The sequence below is a fragment of the Vicia villosa genome, linkage group LG6, assembly GCF_029867415.1.
Source record: "Vicia villosa cultivar HV-30 ecotype Madison, WI linkage group LG6, Vvil1.0, whole genome shotgun sequence".
NCBI lineage: Eukaryota > Viridiplantae > Streptophyta > Magnoliopsida > Fabales > Fabaceae > Vicia > Vicia villosa.
The window spans coordinates 158710538-158729750 of NC_081185.1; the positions used below are offsets into that span (position 1 = coordinate 158710538).

Consider the following 19213-nt stretch of genomic DNA (forward strand, 5'->3'; position numbering starts at 1 on the left):
TTATCCATCACCGTGTTAAGCACATTATCAAAAAAGTTCTTCTCAATATGCATAACATCAAGATTATGACGCAACAAATTATCCTTCCAATATGGGAGGTCCCAAAAGATACTTCTTTTTGTCCAATTATGGTCAACCCCATATCCTTTAATTCTACGTGCTTCACCATAGTCTGTGAATTTTGGTAGGTCACAAACATTATTCCATACTTGAGTCGATGATAATCGAGGGGAAGTAGATCTTTTACTTTTATTCCTTTTCTAAAAGCATCTTTATTCCTTCTAAATTCATGGTTGGTAGGTAAGAACCTACGATGACAGTCAAACCACGAACTTTTCCCACCAAAGTCCAAAGTAAACGCTTTTGTGTGATTCATGCAATGCGGACATCCCATTTTACCATGTGTACCCCATCCAGACAACATGCCATATGCAGGAAAGTCATTAATTGTCCACATCAAAGCCGCTCGCATATTAAAATTTTGTTTACGAGACACATCATAAGTCCACGCTCCCACCCACAGCCTCTTGAGATCATCAATTAAAGGTTGCAAATAAACATCGATTCCCGCCTTTGGACTCGACGGTCCCGGAATGATGCATGTCAAAAACATGTAAGGTTTCGTCATGCACATCTCAGGAGGGAGATTGTATGGGGTAACAATAACTGGCCAACAAGAATATGCATTTCCTGAAAAATTATAAGGAGTGAAACCATCTGAGCATAATCCAAGTCGGACATTCCTAGGTTCAAGTGGAAATTCAGGATGAACTCTATCAAAGTGTTTCCATGCCTCGCCATCAGATGGATGTCGCATCATGCCTGAACTAATTCTGTTTGTATGGTGCCATGCCATTTGGCTTGCACTGTGCATTGATGCAAACATTCTTTGCAACCTAGGTATTATTGGTAGATAGAACATAGATTTCACTGCAATGCGATTTTGCCTTTGGTCAACTCCTTTACTGCTAACTAAATACCTCAGACTCTCGCAAAACTTACATTCCTCCAATTCCCCATCATTTGTACCAAATTCGTTGTCATAAAACAACATGCAACCTCTAATGCAACAATCAATCTTTTTTACTTCTAATCCCAACTTCGACACCACCCTCTTTGCATCATAATAACTTATAGGCATGTTTTCTTTCACAGGAGTCGCGTCCAACATCATTCTCGCAAAGAATTCTAAACACTGATGTCATACCCCGAAATTTGCCCGATCAAATCTACGTCTAGTAATTCATCAAGGTTCAAAATTAAGAGTCACTGGGTTTGACATTTCTATTGTCAAACTCGCTCTCTTATAAATCGGGTTGAGTTAAAACAAAGGCGTAATTAACAGATATTTAAGGGTTTATCATTTGTGGGGGTATTTTGGGGTTTTACTAACATTTGCTTCGATTATTATTATTTTATCGTGTCTAACTATTAGCATTTAACATTATTGTTATTGATGATAGGATTAGTATTAGAATTAATTAGGTTTATTATTTTTATTAGGTTTTAGTAATTATATATAGTCTTATTAAAATTATTATCTTGGGTTAATATTTATTGACTAGTATTATTATTAATAGAATTATCATTATTTACTAGTTTCAATTAGTGTTATAATTAGTTGATTTCTTTTATTCATTTAAAATATGAAAAATATACAAGTGCATGGGACTTTGTTTGGATTATTCAAAAGTCCAAAAGAGCCAATATTGGAAGCAAAAGAATCGATCCATGGGTACTGAAAAGAGGAAAAGAAATATCTAAGAAATGGCAAGATTGGATTGATTCCAAATCAAATATTCTTGGCATTAAAAACAAGATTTCGGATCAAAATTATGGACCTAATTCATAGTACTATAAAGAGAAAATTGATCCAAGGCATTAGGGGAGTTTTTTGGCCGAAAAAACCTGTGCTCAAGAACAAAGAGGAACGTGGAAAAAAGGGGAATTGCAGACTGAGATTCAACGTGATTCAAACCGGTCCAGGATTACCAATCGATTCCTCATATTTTTCTGAAGCTAATTGGAACGTTCTTGATGATCAACGCCCACAGAATCGCACACACACGGCCATGGTTTTGGTGATAAAATTTTCTGTCTCCCATATGCATATACACGCGTTATAAATTGTATATAAATCTATATTCGTGTTTAGAATTGTATGTGTAAACTCCCCGTGCTATTTGATTTGAGTCTTGTTACAGATTTCGTGACCTACCATTGTTAGGGTTTATAGTTTGTGAATAGGGGTTTTCGATTCATAGGCAAAATTAATCTCAATTGATGGTACCATTGTGTTCGTGAGATCATGGGTGATAAATCTGGGCTCTTGGTTGGTATTTATTGGTGAAGAATTGTAGGTTTGAAGAAGACAGGGCTTTAGCAACGCGTTAAAACCGTTGCCATAGGTCTGTGTTTGATTTTATTTTACGAAGAAGAAGAAGTGCAGGTTCTGGGCGCGTAATTCGTTTTCATTCAAATTCTTCATTTTTTATGTATTGCATTGTTTCGTTAAATTGACAACTTATTGCGCTAGCGCAGCTGGCAAGTGATGTTTATGCGTGACCCTCAAGACGCGGGTTCGAGACCTGGCGTCTGTATTTATTTTTTACATGGTTTCTACATTAACAAACTTTAGGATCCAATGTGGCACATCAATGCACACCCATCATATGCCATTCGATGATCACCACCGGATTGCATCAGGATTAGATCCAACGTATCAGGATGTAAGGACTACCATGTTCGCCTCTCAATGCACCACACTGGATCTTTGCCAGGTTTTATTATTCTTTTATTTCTCTTTTAATTATTATTTGTATAATTAATTCCTAATGTTTTTATATGATTTAATTTTAAAAAAAATTAATTTAATGATAGAATGTAAATTAGAATTAGGGTTATGATTAGGGTTAGAATTATTCCCGACTATTTTCCCGATTATTCGATTATTTCAAGTAATTTGTTTAATTAATTTTAATCAATATTATAATCACAAAAACCCTATAAAGGTTATCATGTATTAGGGTTTGCCCTATCCTATTGACCAAAATATTAGGATTAAAATTATTATTCGTTTCGATTAAATCTATTAGTCGCGATGGTTAATAATTGATTAATTTAATTAATCAAATCCTATGAACTAAAATAAGATTTATTTTGCTAAATGGTTTTAACCAAAGCTATTGGTTACGATGATTAGCCTTTTCCCTTTATAAAAATTCGTTATTATCTGTAATCGAATCTATCGATTATGAGGGATAACGATAATTAAAATACGCACATTTGCTATTCGCGATAATTGAATCTATCGATTATAGTGGTTAGCAATCCTCCCTTTAATCCGTTAGCCATGGTAATCAAACCTATTGATTATTGCAACTAACGGTAACAAATTAAAACCAGGGTTGTACGCCCAAAATCTAAAACACTAAACCACAATACTACAGATTTTCATCCCTTCAAACACTGCGATGTTCACAACTACGATAAGGTAATTCAAAATACCTTCGAACTTCGCATTTCAAAACAACTTCAAAACAACTTCAAACACCTCCATAATCAAATTCTAAGGCGTACAACCCTGTTCCCGAACTACGTAGACTCTGATCCTCCATAAGGAGGTACGTAGGCACTTGTAATACTTAGTGAACATCTCCTCGACGAGATTAAATTGCTCTTGGCATTGCATTTGTGATGAACTACTCCCTGGATCAGCTCTATTTATATCTGGTTCTATATGTGTTTGACTACTAGAAGCCTCTCTACTCATCTCCTGCATTGTTTCCCCATTAGATGTCCAAACCCAGTAATTTGGCCTAAAACCCACTCTCTCCAAGTGACGTTTCACTTGACTAGCGTCACTAATAATATTTCTGCAACCACACTTTAAACACGGACACCTTACCCCTCCTTCCCTGCGACAACAGTCTTGAGCAAACGCAAACGAGAGAAACGCGGCAACTCCTTCCATAAAAAGTGGTTTAAGCCCACGTCGTCCAGGAAACATTCTATCGTACATCCAACTACGATAGAATTGGTAATGTTACATACTGCACATGTGAATCATGTTTAATTATATTAAATATTTGTCTTTTCCTAAACATATATAAACTATATATATATATACTTGTTTTTAATCCTAAACATACATACTTGCTTTTAAAATATTTATATACCGTTTTAATAAATATATTGTTTTTATATACTACTTTTTATTACATACAATAAACTATCAAATATATATATATATATATATATATATATATATATATATATATATATATATATATATATATATATATATATATATATATATATATATATATATATATATATATTAAATATAATATAAACTATCAAATATAATTTTAATTTTAAAAGAACAAAATTGATTTTTTTTAACTATCAAATATAATATATTGTTTTTAAATACTATTTTTTATTACATACAATAAACTATCAAATATATATATATATATATATATATATATATATATATATATATATATATATATATATATATATATATATATATATATATATATATATATATATATATATATATATATATATATATAAACTACCAAATATAATTTTAATTTTAATTTTAATTTTAATTTTTTAAATACATACTATTTTTAAAACTATTATATGAATATATATTTGTAATGCTTTTTAAAAAAAACTTATACAAAAAATCACATAAATTTTGAGGAGTTGTAATATACTATTTTTTTTATATACTGTTTTTTTAAACATATTGTTTTTGTGGAGTACTTTTTTATATTATGTACAAAATATACTTTTTAAAACATATATATTATTTTTTATATTATGATCACCACCGGATTGCATCAGGATTAGATCCAACGTATCAGGATGTAAGGACTACCATGTTCGCCTCTCAATGCACCACACTGGATCTTTGCCAGGTTTTATTATTCTTTTATTTCTCTTTTAATTATTATTTGTATAATTAATTCCTAATGTTTTTATATGATTTAATTTTAAAAAAAATTAATTTAATGATAGAATGTAAATTAGAATTAGGGTTATGATTAGGGTTAGAATTATTCCCGACTATTTTCCCGATTATTCGATTATTTCAAGTAATTTGTTTAATTAATTTTAATCAATATTATAATCACAAAAACCCTATAAAGGTTATCATGTATTAGGGTTTGCCCTATCCTATTGACCAAAATATTAGGATTAAAATTATTATTCGTTTCGATTAAATCTATTAGTCGCGATGGTTAATAATTGATTAATTTAATTAATCAAATCCTATGAACTAAAATAAGATTTATTTTGCTAAATGGTTTTAACCAAAGCTATTGGTTACGATGATTAGCCTTTTCCCTTTATAAAAATTCGTTATTATCTGTAATCGAATCTATCGATTATGAGGGATAACGATAATTAAAATACGCACATTTGCTATTCGCGATAATTGAATCTATCGATTATAGTGGTTAGCAATCCTCCCTTTAATCCGTTAGCCATGGTAATCAAACCTATTGATTATTGCAACTAACGGTAACAAATTAAAACCAGGGTTGTACGCCCAAAATCTAAAACACTAAACCACAATACTACAGATTTTCATCCCTTCAAACACTGCGATGTTCACAACTACGATAAGGTAATTCAAAATACCTTCGAACTTCGCATTTCAAAACAACTTCAAAACAACTTCAAACACCTCCATAATCAAATTCTAAGGCGTACAACCCTGTTCACCCCTAATGCGTTAGTGAACATCTCCTCGACGAGATTAAATTGCTCTTGGCATTGCATTTGTGATGAACTACTCCCTGGATCAGCTCTATTTATATCTGGTTCTATATGTGTTTGACTACTAGAAGCCTCTCTACTCATCTCCTGCATTGTTTCCCCATTAGATGTCCAAACCCAGTAATTTGGCCTAAAACCCACTCTCTCCAAGTGACGTTTCACTTGACTAGCGTCACTAATAATATTTCTGCAACCACACTTTAAACACGGACACCTTACCCCTCCTTCCCTGCGACAACAGTCTTGAGCAAACGCAAACGAGAGAAACGCGGCAACTCCTTCCATAAAAAGTGGTTTAAGCCCACGTCGTCCAGGAAACATTCTATCGTACATCCAACTACGATAGAATTGGTAATGTTACATACTGCACATGTGAATCATGTTTAATTATATTAAATATTTGTCTTTTCCTAAACATATATAAACTATATATATATACTTGTTTTTAATCCTAAACATACATACTTGCTTTTAAAATATTTATATACCGTTTTAATAAATATATTGTTTTTATATACTACTTTTTATTACATACAATAAACTATCAAATATATATATATATATATATATATATATATATATATATATATATATATATATATATTAAATATAATATAAACTATCAAATATAATTTTAATTTTAAAAGAACAAAATTGATTTTTTTTAACTATCAAATATAATATATTGTTTTTAAATACTATTTTTTATTACATACAATAAACTATCAAATATATATATATATATATATATATATATATATATATATATATATATATATATATATATATATATATATATATATATATATATATATATATATATATATAAACTACCAAATATAATTTTAATTTTAATTTTAATTTTAATTTTTTAAATACATACTCTTTTTAAAACTATTATATGAATATATATTTGTAATGCTTTTTAAAAAAACTTATACAAAAAATCACATAAATTTTGAGGAGTTGTAATATACTATTTTTTTTATATACTGTTTTTTTAAACATATTGTTTTTGTGGAGTACTTTTTTATATTATGTACAAAATATACTTTTTAAAACATATATATTATTTTTTATATTATGCAAAATGTTATACTACTTTTTTATACATTGTTTTTTTAAAAATTTTATTTTTGTATAATGTTTTTTATATATATATATATATATATATATATATATATTATAAACTATACAAAATAAATATTCTATTTTAATTTTTAAAAACACATAGTTTGTTTTTATACACTGTTTTTTATATATTATTTTAAACTATTTAAAATATAAAAGATATTTTTATATACTCTTTTTTAAAACAGATTATTTTTATACACTGTTCTTATTTATTTTAAGCATTAAATAAACTGTTTTATATAAACTATAAATTATATACTGTTTTTTGTTTTGATTTAAGTAATATAAAAAAATTGTTTTATATAAATAAATATTTTGACAGTATATAAAAATACAGTTTTTTTTCTAAAATTAAAAAAATATCATTTTTTGAAATTAATAAATATACACTCTTTATATTTACTTAAAAAAACGAAAATACACATAAATACACATAAATATACACTCTTTAAAATTAACACAATAAATCTCTAACATAACACAATAAATTTATATACTATTTTTAATTTAACAGTTTATATAATATATACACCAAATATTGTTATACAGTTAATAATATATAAATATCTAATAAATAATAATAATTTCGAAATTAACTTTTTAAAAAAATAATAGTTTATATTATTATTATACAAATAAAAAAACACACAAAATCAAATATATAAACACCAAATATATCTACTGCACCTTTTAAATACATACAAAATATATAAAAAGTTTAGTAATGTGTACCTGGAATTGATGAACAAATGGTTGTGTTTCTTGATGCTTTTAGTTCCAAAATTCTGCTCCCTTTAAGCAAATCATTTGATACATGAAAAACAAGAAATAATATTAAAATTTCGATTACAAATTAACTATAAAAATATTATCACATAACAGAATAATTATGTTTACTCACCAAGAAGAACAATGTTTGCAGAAGAGAAGATGAAGGGAAGAAGAAGAAGATGAATATCTGGAGAAGAAAAAAATTTGGAGAAGTAATTATAAGTGAATGAGGAAGGGAGAAGAAGAGATAAAGAAAAATCTGGAACGGTAACAAAAGCAGTGGTTGCGTGAATTAATTATGGTGTTATAATTTCCGAGGGGCACCCCCTCGCTAATCAAACGGTACAATTCTGCATGGGGTAGCCCCTCGCTAAAAAGCAACGTTGGAAACATAAACTGCACGCGCAGTCTGTAAAAGCAGAAATGGTAAACTTTGCGTGGGGTAGCCCCTCGCTAATGTACTAGTGGTTTATTGGGAGGGGTGTCCCCTCGCTAAAATCTGCCAAAATGCTATGCCTGATTTGACTTTTTAGCGCCATTCCCATTTGCCAGGGGTTGCCCCTCGGAAAATGGTTTTTTCAAAATTTAAATTTTCCTCTTTCTCTTTTGCGAGGGGTTTCCCCAAGCTATAATTAATTTTTTTCTGTTAACCTGAATTTAACTTTGCGAGGGGCTTTACCCTAAGCAACATTAGTTTTTTGTGAGGTGTTTTACCCCTGGCAAATATCCCTGGCAAATTCAACTTTTTCTTATAGTGAGGGTGGAGTTTCAATTTTCTAAAGAGTTGCATAATAGTTCTTAGGCTGGGGATTGTCACTGCAGCCATGTTTGTGTGTGTTATTCATGATAATTGCTTTGATTTTGATGTGTTTGAACTTATTTGATAAAAGTATGAATTGATGTTGTTGTATGTTGCGAAATTGTTGTAATTGATCTCAGAAATAATGTTGTGTTGTTGTATGTTGAATGTTATTGAGCCTGTAATTTGGAAGCATGTTTTGGTTGGGGAAGATTGGGGTTTTGAAATGATAAAAACTTGTTTTTATGTATTTGAAAAATAACAAAGTACTGCCACTGTCGCAGTGGTAACTGATTTCTGTAATAGGGGTGTTACCGGTTACACCTGCGTGACCTTAAATTTTTTTGAAAAATTTGCACTGGTAACCGGTTGGCGTAATAGCAGTAACCAGCTACTTCATCAGAAAATTATGATGTTTCGATATTGTCGTGTACAGTAACCGGTTACCGCTAGTAGGTTAGTCGGTTACCGCTATTTGACTAATTTTTATTTAATTTTGAAAATTCATAACTTGAGCTTCGGGTGTCCGATTGGGACGCCATTCGAATTGTTGTGTTGCTACTGTGGTGTACTTTAATTTAAAAGTATGTTTGTAAACAGTAAATAATTTTATGATGGGTGTTGGTGCTTTATAGTGTAAAATTTGACTGATGATTGCGATATTATGGACTGTTTACACTATGTTTGAGTTGTTGGTGGCCTGTAATTACGTGTAACATTGATGGATAGGAATATCAATGTTTGAGTTAATTATTGCATGTTGGTGTTGCATGCATTCATGGTGAGGACTTTAGTTCCGTTGGTGTGCTTTGGTCCTATGGTGGGGATCAGGAGCGATGTGAACCTAATTGTTCATGATATTGGTGTGCTCTGGTCCTATGGTGGGGATCAGGAGAGATGTGAACCTATTTGTTCATGATGGTACCGCATACATTGAGTCAATGTTGAGTCTCATTACATTGAATTAAATAATTTGATGATAATTGAAAGTTGGTGTATGTTTGATATATTGAGTTAATGTTATATGTTGATGTGAGTATCATTATACATGATTAATTTGATGTGAAATTGAACGTCATGATTTTTGGATGATGTGATTAAAGAATGGGTGTCTATGCATGATATAATCTAATATCTATTTATTATTATGTATTCCTTTATAATATTATGATATCTCACCCATGTTTGAATGTTGCCTCTATGTGGATAACTTAGGATGTGTTTAGCAGAGATTTCCCAAGGAAGTAATTTCCGAAGGATGTCTGTGCTAAGAAGGAGATTGAATTCCTAGACCTGAAGCAAGGGAATTCGTCTGTGAAAGAGTATGTTACCAAGTTCGAGGAACTTGCAAAGTTTTACCCTTATTACAGTGAGGCTACTACTGAGTTCTCTAAGTGAGTGAAATTTGAGAACGGGTTATGTCTTGAAATCAAGCGGGTGATTGGGTATTAGTAGATTCGTAGGTTTCTAGAGTTGGTGAACAACTGCAGGATTTTTGAGGATGATAGTAAGGCTCACTACAAGATTATGAGTGATAGTAAGGCAACACCAAAATTGTGGAAAGCCTTAAGGTATTCCAGCTGATAAGGGTAAACAGAAAGTTGTTGACGGCAAGAAGCCAATTGGGGGAGGTGCTGGTACTGCTCTTAAATGTTTCAAATGTGGTGAGCTGGGATATCGAATCAGTGAGTGTACGGGAGAAGCGAAGAAGTGTTTTCGTTGCGGTAAAGCTGGGCATGCGGTAGCTGATTGCAGATACAAGGCGGTGATATGTTTCAACTGTGGTAAGCAAGGACACATCAGTACTCAGTGCAGAAGCCAAAGCAAGTTTAATCCGGAGGGAAGGTGTTTTTATTAGAAGGGACTATGACATCCAGTGAGGACAAGTTGATCAGAGGTATATGTTTCATTAATAGTACTCCTTTAATTACTATTATTGATACCGGTGTTACACACTCTTTTATTGCTGCTGATTGTGTGAAGAGATTGGGTCCTTTGTTATCTGCTATGAATGGAGAGATGGTTATTGATACTCCAGCTAAGGGATTGGTGACTACCTCTCCAGTTTATTTGAAATGCCTTTTGTCGATATTTGATAGAGATTTTGCTGTGGATCTAGTTTGTTTACAATTGAGTGGTCTGGATGTGATCTTAGGTATGAACTGGTTGGAATCCAATTACATTTGCATTAAATGTTACAACAAATTTGTGTGTTGTCCTGCTCCCGAGGAGGAGTAGGATGCTGGTTTTCTATCTGCTAAGCAGTTGAATGACTTGATGCAGTACGAAGCTCAGGTGCTTGCATTACTTGCATCTTTGTCTCTTGAGAATCAAACTACAATTAGTGAGTTGCAGGTAGTGCTTCACTTTCCAAAAGTATTCCTGAATGATATTTCAGATGTGCCGCCAGAAAGAGAAATGGAGTTTTCTATTGATCTTGTCCCTGGTACTAGACCTGTTTCTATGACACCATATAAGATGTCGGCATCAGAGTTAGTAGAGTTGAAGAAGCAATTGGAAGACTTGCTTGAAAGAAAATTTATGAGGCCAAGTGTGTCGCCTTGGGTAACTCTGGTTTTTTTGGTAAAGAAGAAAGATGATAGTATGCAATTGTGAGAAGATTACCGATAGTTGAATAAAGTGACGATTAAGAACAAGTATTCACTTCCAACAATAGATGATTTGATGTATTAGTTGGTGGGTGCGCGAGTATTTAGCAAGATTAACTTGAGGCCAGGTTACCATCACATTCTAATTAGGGATGATGATATTCAGAATACGGATTTTCGGACTCGGTATAGACATTATGAGTATTTTGTGGTGCTTGTCATACCCTAATTTTTGACCCTAAGATTCTCAATTATTTTGCATTCCAATCACATATCAAGATCACTATCTTGATTTTGGTTATTTGGCTTTGTGCTCATCTTGCCTTTGGGGGAATCACCAAGTATCCATGTTTGTTTAATTTGTGAATATTTCTTTATTATACTAATCAAAATACCAAAAACATTGCTTTGTTCATCCTGTATATTGTATATTTGTGTTTTGTAGGTACCGGGACAAATTTGGCAAAAAAGGGCAATTTTAAAGTTTGGTGGTATTTGGCACCAATTTCATTTTTTGAGAGAATATTCTTGATCACCAAAAAAGTTCCCTACCTCATCATAATTAAATTCCATCATACACCCTCATTTGATGACATTTGCACCACTTGATCCTAATTTTGGCTCCAAAATCAGTTACCAAGCCTAACTTTGGTTCCAAACCAAACTCCAAAGCAACACTAATCCCAAGCCTAAACTCTATAAATAGAACCCTTATTTCATTCATTCAACAAGCTTTTGATAGCCAAATTCTCCTTGCAAAAAATTCTCTCAACTCTTTTCATCTACCCAAAATCACTCAAAGCTCCATTTCTAAAAGTTAATGAGCTTTTCATTGAAGCTTACTAATCTTTAAGCTAAACCTCCATCTAAACACGTTCTTTTCATTAATTCTCTAAATCAAAGTTTAGAAGAGTGATTCCTTGAGTTAATTTGAAGAGTTATCATGACAAAAGGAGAAAGGATCTTGAGTTTCAAGAGGGAGACTGTAACACCCGAGGCCGCAGAGGCAAGGGGTGGTTACACCGCATGTAACACCTGAGGCTGTAGAGGGCTAGGGTGGTCGCCACATCGGAATGAGAGGAATCCTGAGGCCGTGCAGGTATGGTACCGCATGGTTGAAGGAAAGCTCATAATGATTGATGGGTACGACCTATACCAACAAGATGCATCTTCTTTTCGGTAGCTCATTCCATAAGAATTCCATAGTTAAGCGTGCTTGACTTAGAGCAATTCTGGGATGGGTGACCTTCTGGGAAGTTTCCTGGAAAGCGTGTGAGTGAGGATAAATCATGCTGAAAAGATCCGTGTTGGTTTGTGGGGTCAGTCGATCTTCTCGAAAGCAGTCTGAGGCGTTACAGATACCATATTTTCTTGAGATTCACTCTGGTGACTGGTGTTGGACGTGATTTGAAGTCGAGGAAGCTTACTCTATGGTTTATTGGTCCTTATCAGATTTCTTATAGGATTGGGACTTGTGCTTATAAAATGGTGTTTCCTCCAAATCTGTCAAATTTTCATGATGTATTCCATGTTTCACAACTTTAGAAGTATGTTCCGGATCCGTCGCATGTGATTCCGATGGATGATGTTCAAGTGAGAGAGAATCTTATAGATGAGGCTTTACCTAAGAGAAATGATGGTCAGGAAGTGAAACAAGTGAGGGGCAAAGAGATTGCTCTCGTGAAGTTAGTTTGGGGAGGTGTTGCCTGAGAAAATATGACTTGGGAGTTGGAGAGTCAGAAGAGTTGTTCGCAACAGGTAATTTTCGAGGACGAAAATATTATAAGTGGGGGAAAGTTGTAACTAGGGATGTTCATGGTTCATGAACTACACTGAACCAAACCACAAAAATGGTTCAGTTTAGTTTTTAATAACCACATTAATAATAATTCAGCTAACTAGTAAAACAATTTCAAGTCAGTTATAAATTGTGTAAATCGGTTTGTATATATAAACCGGGTTAAAACCAATTTGTAGTTATAAACTAGTTTTACATTAAAGATTGTTTCAAAATCAAATTATTTTGAAAATTTGAAAAACTGGATTTTACTGTATTTTCAAAAAACACGATTTTATTGTTTTTCAAAAAACATGATTTTAATGTTTTTTGGAAAAATTTAATTTTACTGTATTTTCAAAAAACCTAATTTTAATGTCTTCTCAAAAAACCCAATTTTACTGAATTGTCAAAAAACTCGATCTTACTGTATTTTCAATAAAATCCAATTTTACTCTATTTTCAAAAAACGTGATTTTACTGTCTTTTATAGAAAACCGACTTTACTGGATAAAAAAATCGATTTTACTGTTTTTAAAAAATATTTTACTGCATTTTTTATAAACCGATTTTACTGTATTTTTGGAAAAACTTGATTTTACTTTATTAAGAAAAATAATTTTACTATATTTCCATAAAAACCCAATTTTATGGTTTTTTTTTTAAAAACAACGATTTTACTGAATAAAGAAAAGTGATTTTACTATATTTATAGAAAAACCTGATTTTATTGTATTTTAATAAACAAGTGTATTTTTGAAACCTTGATTTTACTGTATTTTTTAAAAAAAACTTACTTTTGTATTAGTTAAAAAAACCCGATTTTATTGTATTTTGTGAAAAACTTGATTTTGCTATATATTTTTTTAAAGAAAACCTTATTTTATGGTATTTTACAAAAAAAGTAAAATCAATTTTTTTGAAATTACAGTAAAATCAGGTTTTTTGAAAATACAGTAAAATTGGATAATTTTGAAAATACAGTAAGATTGATTTTTTTGACAATACAGTAAATACAGACTGCTGATAATATAGTAAAATAAGTTTTTCTAAAAAATAGTAAAATTGAGTTTTTTAAAAATACAGTAAATTCAGTTTTTTTGAAAATACATTAAAATCATGATTTTTTCCAAAAAATAGTAAAATCGAGGTTTTTTAAAAGACAGTAAATGGATTTTTTTTTTTGAAATACAATAAGATCGAGATTTTTGAAAATACTGTAATATCAAGTCAACTTTTTCCAAAAACAACAGTAAAATCAAGTTTTATGAAAATATAATAAAATTGAGTCTTTTTTGGAAAATACAGTAAAATCTAGTTTTTCGAAAATAAAGTAAAATTGAGTTTTTCCAAAAACACAGTAGAATCTAGTGTTTTACAAAAAATATGAAATATTGATTACATTTGTGAAAACGTAAAATAAATATTCTATACAAAATATTTATTTAAAAAATGAAAAATTAGTTTATATGATTAAACTAGTTTATTAAAGGAATTTGGTTCTCAACCGGTTGTAAATTGAACTTGAATTGTTTAAATTAAATGGTTCAGTTCATTAACAATTTAAGTGGATCAGTTTTTATATGGTGCAATGGAATTCAATTCAAGGATTCAATTTAGTTAACCATATTTTTGAACACCACTAATTGTAACGCCTCGATTTAACCTGTTAATTATTTTAAAGTGTTTAATATGTTGATGAGTGCTATCACTAGTACAAAAATGTTAATTTACACCCGTTTTTTATTAAATTAACACCCATTATTTTTAATAAAAATCGGGTGTATATCCACAGAGTGAGAAATGTCTAACGAATTTACACCCGTTATTTTTAACAAAAATCGGGTGTAATTGGCCGTAATTACGTTTTTAATTACACCCTGTTTTAATAAAAATCGGGTGTAATTGGGCGTAATTACGTTTTTAATTACACTCTGTTTTAATAAAAATCGGGTGTAATTGGGCGTAATTACGTTTTAATTACACCCTGTTTTAATAAAAATCGGGTGTAAATGGGCTTAATTACGTTTTAATTAAGCCCTGTTTTAATAAAAATCGGGTGTAATTGGGCTTAATTACGTTTTAATTACACCCTATTTTAATAAAACTCGGGTGTAATTGGGCTTAATTATGTTTTAATTACACCCTATTTTAATAAAAATCGGGTGTAGATATGTTCTTAATTACACCCTATTTTAATAAAAATCGGGTGTAAATACGCCATTTATGAATGAACAATTATATCTATTTACACCCTATTTCATATACACCATTTAGTTATATTTCATTTTCAATCATAATATTGCAATTACTATAAAATCATACACATAAAAATCATATTTTAACTAAGTCAAAATATTTTTAATATTAACCAAAAAGTATACAAAATCATGTACAGTCATAATATTTCAAGTATTATAGAATCATACACATAAAAATTATATTTTAACAAAGTCATAACACTTTCTTCATATATAATGTTACGCCATGCTTGACGGTTAGCTTCGGTGTTCTCTAATCCAATTGAATCCAACCGCTTTCCACATGTAGCATTGAATTCATCCATGGCCAAAATACCACGCCCTAGAGAAGCAATTGTTTTTTGTATGCAAAAAAACAAGACACAAGAAATTATTACAAGAAAGTGTTATTACAAGAAAGAGCCACATGTATCGATGGTAACCATACCGCGGTTTTGACGAGTCTAACCATGACTCTGATACCACTTGTTGGGCAGTTCGGAAAGCGTCGAAAGTGTCAATGATGATAAACATTCAGGTTCTAAGAGACTTTTATACTGCATATCCACCAAAAAAAATCATTTATTTATTTCATGCCATACACATCTTTCATGGGAAAGCACTTGCGAAGTTGTGCCAGACCAGAGTCAACATCCCAGAGTGAAATCATACCCTGATATATTACATGGATAATATAAGTATCACAAATGGAATTTATATGATCCATAAACTAGTAATGAAGACATACCAGGCATGCTACAACACTAGTCCTCCCGTGTTCCTCGTGTTTGAAAAGCCAATCTTCAAAATAGCTGCTTAAGCAATGTTTTTGGCAGTTAAAAATAGTAGCTTCTGATTTCTGAAAATAACTTCACACATACTTGTATTGCAGATTATTTTTTGGCTTTTAAAATATGAGCACCAAGTTCAACACATGTATAAAAAATCATAACCAATTGTTCAACAATCACTTGCAACTATTAATAAAAAAAAGCGTAGATTTAAAAGAAAACATATGCAAGCAGCAAAACTAATAGTTGTTTGTACCTCAAATTAAAAGAGCATGATTTATTTACATGCCCTTTCATCAAATTGGACCATAATTTAATTATTTACAATTCTAATCTTAGGGCATTAGATGTAAAAACTACACATGTACCGGGATTCATTGAGGCGGGACTAAATTTATTCTCAGTGTCAAACCTTGTATATATCCATAGGGGACTTGGCCTCCATGACTTCAAGATCACGAGCGAGAGCTAGATATCCTTCACTTAACTTAGAATTGTATAAGATATCCTGCAACATTTCTCTGTCGTCTTCATTTCCAGCCATTTCTATGTTGAGCACAAAAGCAATTCCCTACACACATCACAAAAATCATCAAAAGAGAGTCTCAATAAAGCTGATAGTGATATCTTCTTCTTCTTCTCAGTTCCTTTGATTCCCTGTAGCTTTGTCACTTGCCAACATAAAGCTAAAGAGAGACTAGCACATAACTCCACTCCACAGTTAAACAACTGATGTGTAACAATACACCTATTATCACTCAGAGAAACATTCAGAGCACCAGCACAGAATCCAGGACTTACATGACGTGCAATAATGTAACAAAATTGCTTCTTTTGATGCACATCATTGCAAGAAGTAAACACCTTCTTCGCATACTATCAACAATAATGCAACTCATCAGTTCCAAACCACAAGCATTTACGGAACAAAATATAAAATCACTCCAAGTGTGCTTCAACTAATTGTGTTCGATTTTTGCCAAACATAGTTTTTAATATAAAACTACATGTGTTTTGTTAATCTCATAATCATGCATACTACAACGGTGAATCAAAACTAGCAACTGCAATCATCAACAAAACAACCAAACCAAAAATGACACTTTCACATTCATCTCAAAACACACAAGTTCTTTTGCAATATTTGACGTACAAAAACAACTCAGAACATTATACAGCAAGAATAGGACAATACCAAGGATTTTTTTGACCGATATGAAATGCTCTTTCTCAATGAGACATGCAACCACAAGGGATGCAATGCGTCTAGCAGCCTCATATGCTTCTTTGGCAGATTCTGAATTTTTTAGCATCAAATGCCCAGTGATTAGCGAGCTTTTGAAGAAAGTTGACATTGGTTGGTAGACCTGCAACCTGTGCAAGATGTTAGAAACTTACACACGGAGCATGATTTTGAAAAGATATATGCAACTTGAAATTATAATTGAAAAAGCAATCAATTTACTAAATAAACCTCAATCATGATCACAATTATATCACATTTCCTATATCAAAATTAGCATGAAAATTAAGCATACTAACCTGAAAGTTTGACAAACTATCCTTCAGTTTGACCAATGCTGTAGCACGATTTTCTCCCCGCACCACAAGCTTAGCAATCATTGGATCATAGTGCATGCTAACAACATCTCCTTCTCTAACCCCAGTATCCACCCTGACTGCCAAGATAGTAAATTTTTTCGGTTAGTATAAAAGAAAGTATCTTGGAGTTTCATGTTCGTCCACAGTAGAAAATAGGATAAATTTTCAGATTGACCATAAAAATTATTAGGTTTACTTTGCACAACTGACCCCCTGATGAGTCCGGAATGCGATAATGGTGCAATACTCCAGTTGCTGGTAGAAACCCTTTTGGAACATTTTCAGCATAGATTCGAGCTTCAAAAGCATGACCTGCTTTCACAACAGAGAATTATAATATAGGTCAACTTCAAAGTGTAGGCATAACAGACAGAGTTTCACACACATTTTCACAATAGTATAATAAATAATTAACAAGCTCAAAATAATTAGCCAATGACTTATACAACCTTCTATATGATCTCATTTTCAGAAAACGAGTTCTTTTTATGTCATTCTTAAGTAGGTTACAGAGGATATCACTAAGATGGCTTTCTCCAGCAATTAGTCATTAATACCAAAATTAGAAGAGCATACTTAAGTCAACCACAGATCTGTAGAATTGTCAATTTGAGTTCATTAAGTTTAATATAAAATTAAACAATGTCAACCTAAAAAGTCCCTCGCCCACATATTAATTAAACAGGAGGGGGACTAAGATATTAACCCCTACCCACCACCAAAAGAAAAGAGACAAGGAAAAACCAAATCACCTAATATTGGAATCTGTGATTGACTCAACGAAAGAGGGTCTCCATTGGCAACATGGATTTGCCATTCAACAAGATCTTGACCAACAATCATCTCTGTGACAGGATGTTCAACCTGTACTAACATGCCCCATGTTATATTTCGTAAGCCACAATTCTAGAACGAAATGACAGTAAATATCAATCCAAGCACCTGAAGACGGGTATTCATCTCCATAAAGTAAAACTGGCCAGAGACCGTATCAACTATAAACTCCACTATCCCAGCATTGTAATAGTTAACTGCCTCCAGTCATCAGAAAGAAACAAGAAATCAATAAATGCTATCGATTAGAATGAAAATATTCAAGCCACGTTAAGTTATGCGAGAGGAAAAGGTTAAGTTATGCGAGAGGAAAAGGATAAAGGGAAACTGCTCATAATTTCTCAAGAATATTTTAATAAAGATTTCATATTTAATTACAATTTAAAAGTAAATCAGGCAAGACATGTGCATGGGTTTAGCATAAAGAAGTGCATATAACCATACCAGATGCTCAACGAGCAGAACAATAACGCATAAAAATTAAAGCCAAACAATTTCAAAAAAAATTGTCAAAGATACTGTTAATATGCCAAAATAGAACGGAAACAGAAACCTAAAAAATAGCACCCAAATGACTGAATGAAACCAAATCAAAAGTAATGAAACCAAATTAAGAAGTTCTTCCTCTTCTCTTTCACGCTGCACTAACCTCCTCTCGTCACACTTTTCTTTTTTCTTAATATACCCTCTACACTCTACTAGGCTTATAACTTTGCTAACTTAAATACAAGTCCTAAAAGATACCATATAACTATTTATAAACTGTTAACCAATTAACTATATAAATTCATTAATTCAGAGACAAATTATAAATACTATGCATGTATTATATAAATAAATAAACCTAATTGCTAAAA

General features: G+C 31.6%; 1 protein-coding gene and 1 long non-coding RNA gene across 2 annotated transcripts; both read right to left on the reverse strand.

Moving 5' to 3' along the window:
* Nucleotides 1-5986: 5986 nt before the first annotated feature.
* LOC131612961 (uncharacterized) lies at nt 5987-7939 on the reverse strand. Its single transcript, XR_009287516.1, has 3 exons — nt 7835-7939; nt 7666-7725; nt 5987-6163 (listed from the first exon to the last, which is right to left on the reverse strand). It is a non-coding gene; the product is annotated as an uncharacterized LOC131612961 (long non-coding RNA).
* Nucleotides 7940-17232: 9293 nt separating this feature from the next.
* Nucleotides 17233-18524, reverse strand: LOC131612962 (methylcrotonoyl-CoA carboxylase subunit alpha, mitochondrial-like). The gene is made up of 4 exons (XM_058884695.1): nt 18465-18524; nt 18275-18386; nt 17463-17834; nt 17233-17294 (listed from the first exon to the last, which is right to left on the reverse strand). Exons 1-3 carry the CDS (start codon nt 18486-18488, stop codon nt 17653-17655), a joined length of 318 nt encoding a protein of 105 aa, XP_058740678.1. The 5' UTR covers nt 18489-18524; the 3' UTR covers nt 17233-17294; nt 17463-17652.
* Nucleotides 18525-19213: the final 689 nt, after the last annotated feature.

Bases quoted from the DNA above. Each gene is read 5' to 3' on its own strand.
- LOC131612962 (XM_058884695.1), bottom strand. From the start codon at position 18,488: ATGGAGATGAATACCCGTCTTCAG. The intron at 18,387-18,464 runs GTGCTTGGATTG...ATGTTAGTACAG, and splicing joins AGATGAATACCCGTCTTCAG to GTTGAACATCCTGTCACAGA. The intron at 17,835-18,274 runs GTGATTTGGTTT...TTGTGAAAGCAG, and splicing joins ATCACAGATTCCAATATTAG to GTCATGCTTTTGAAGCTCGA.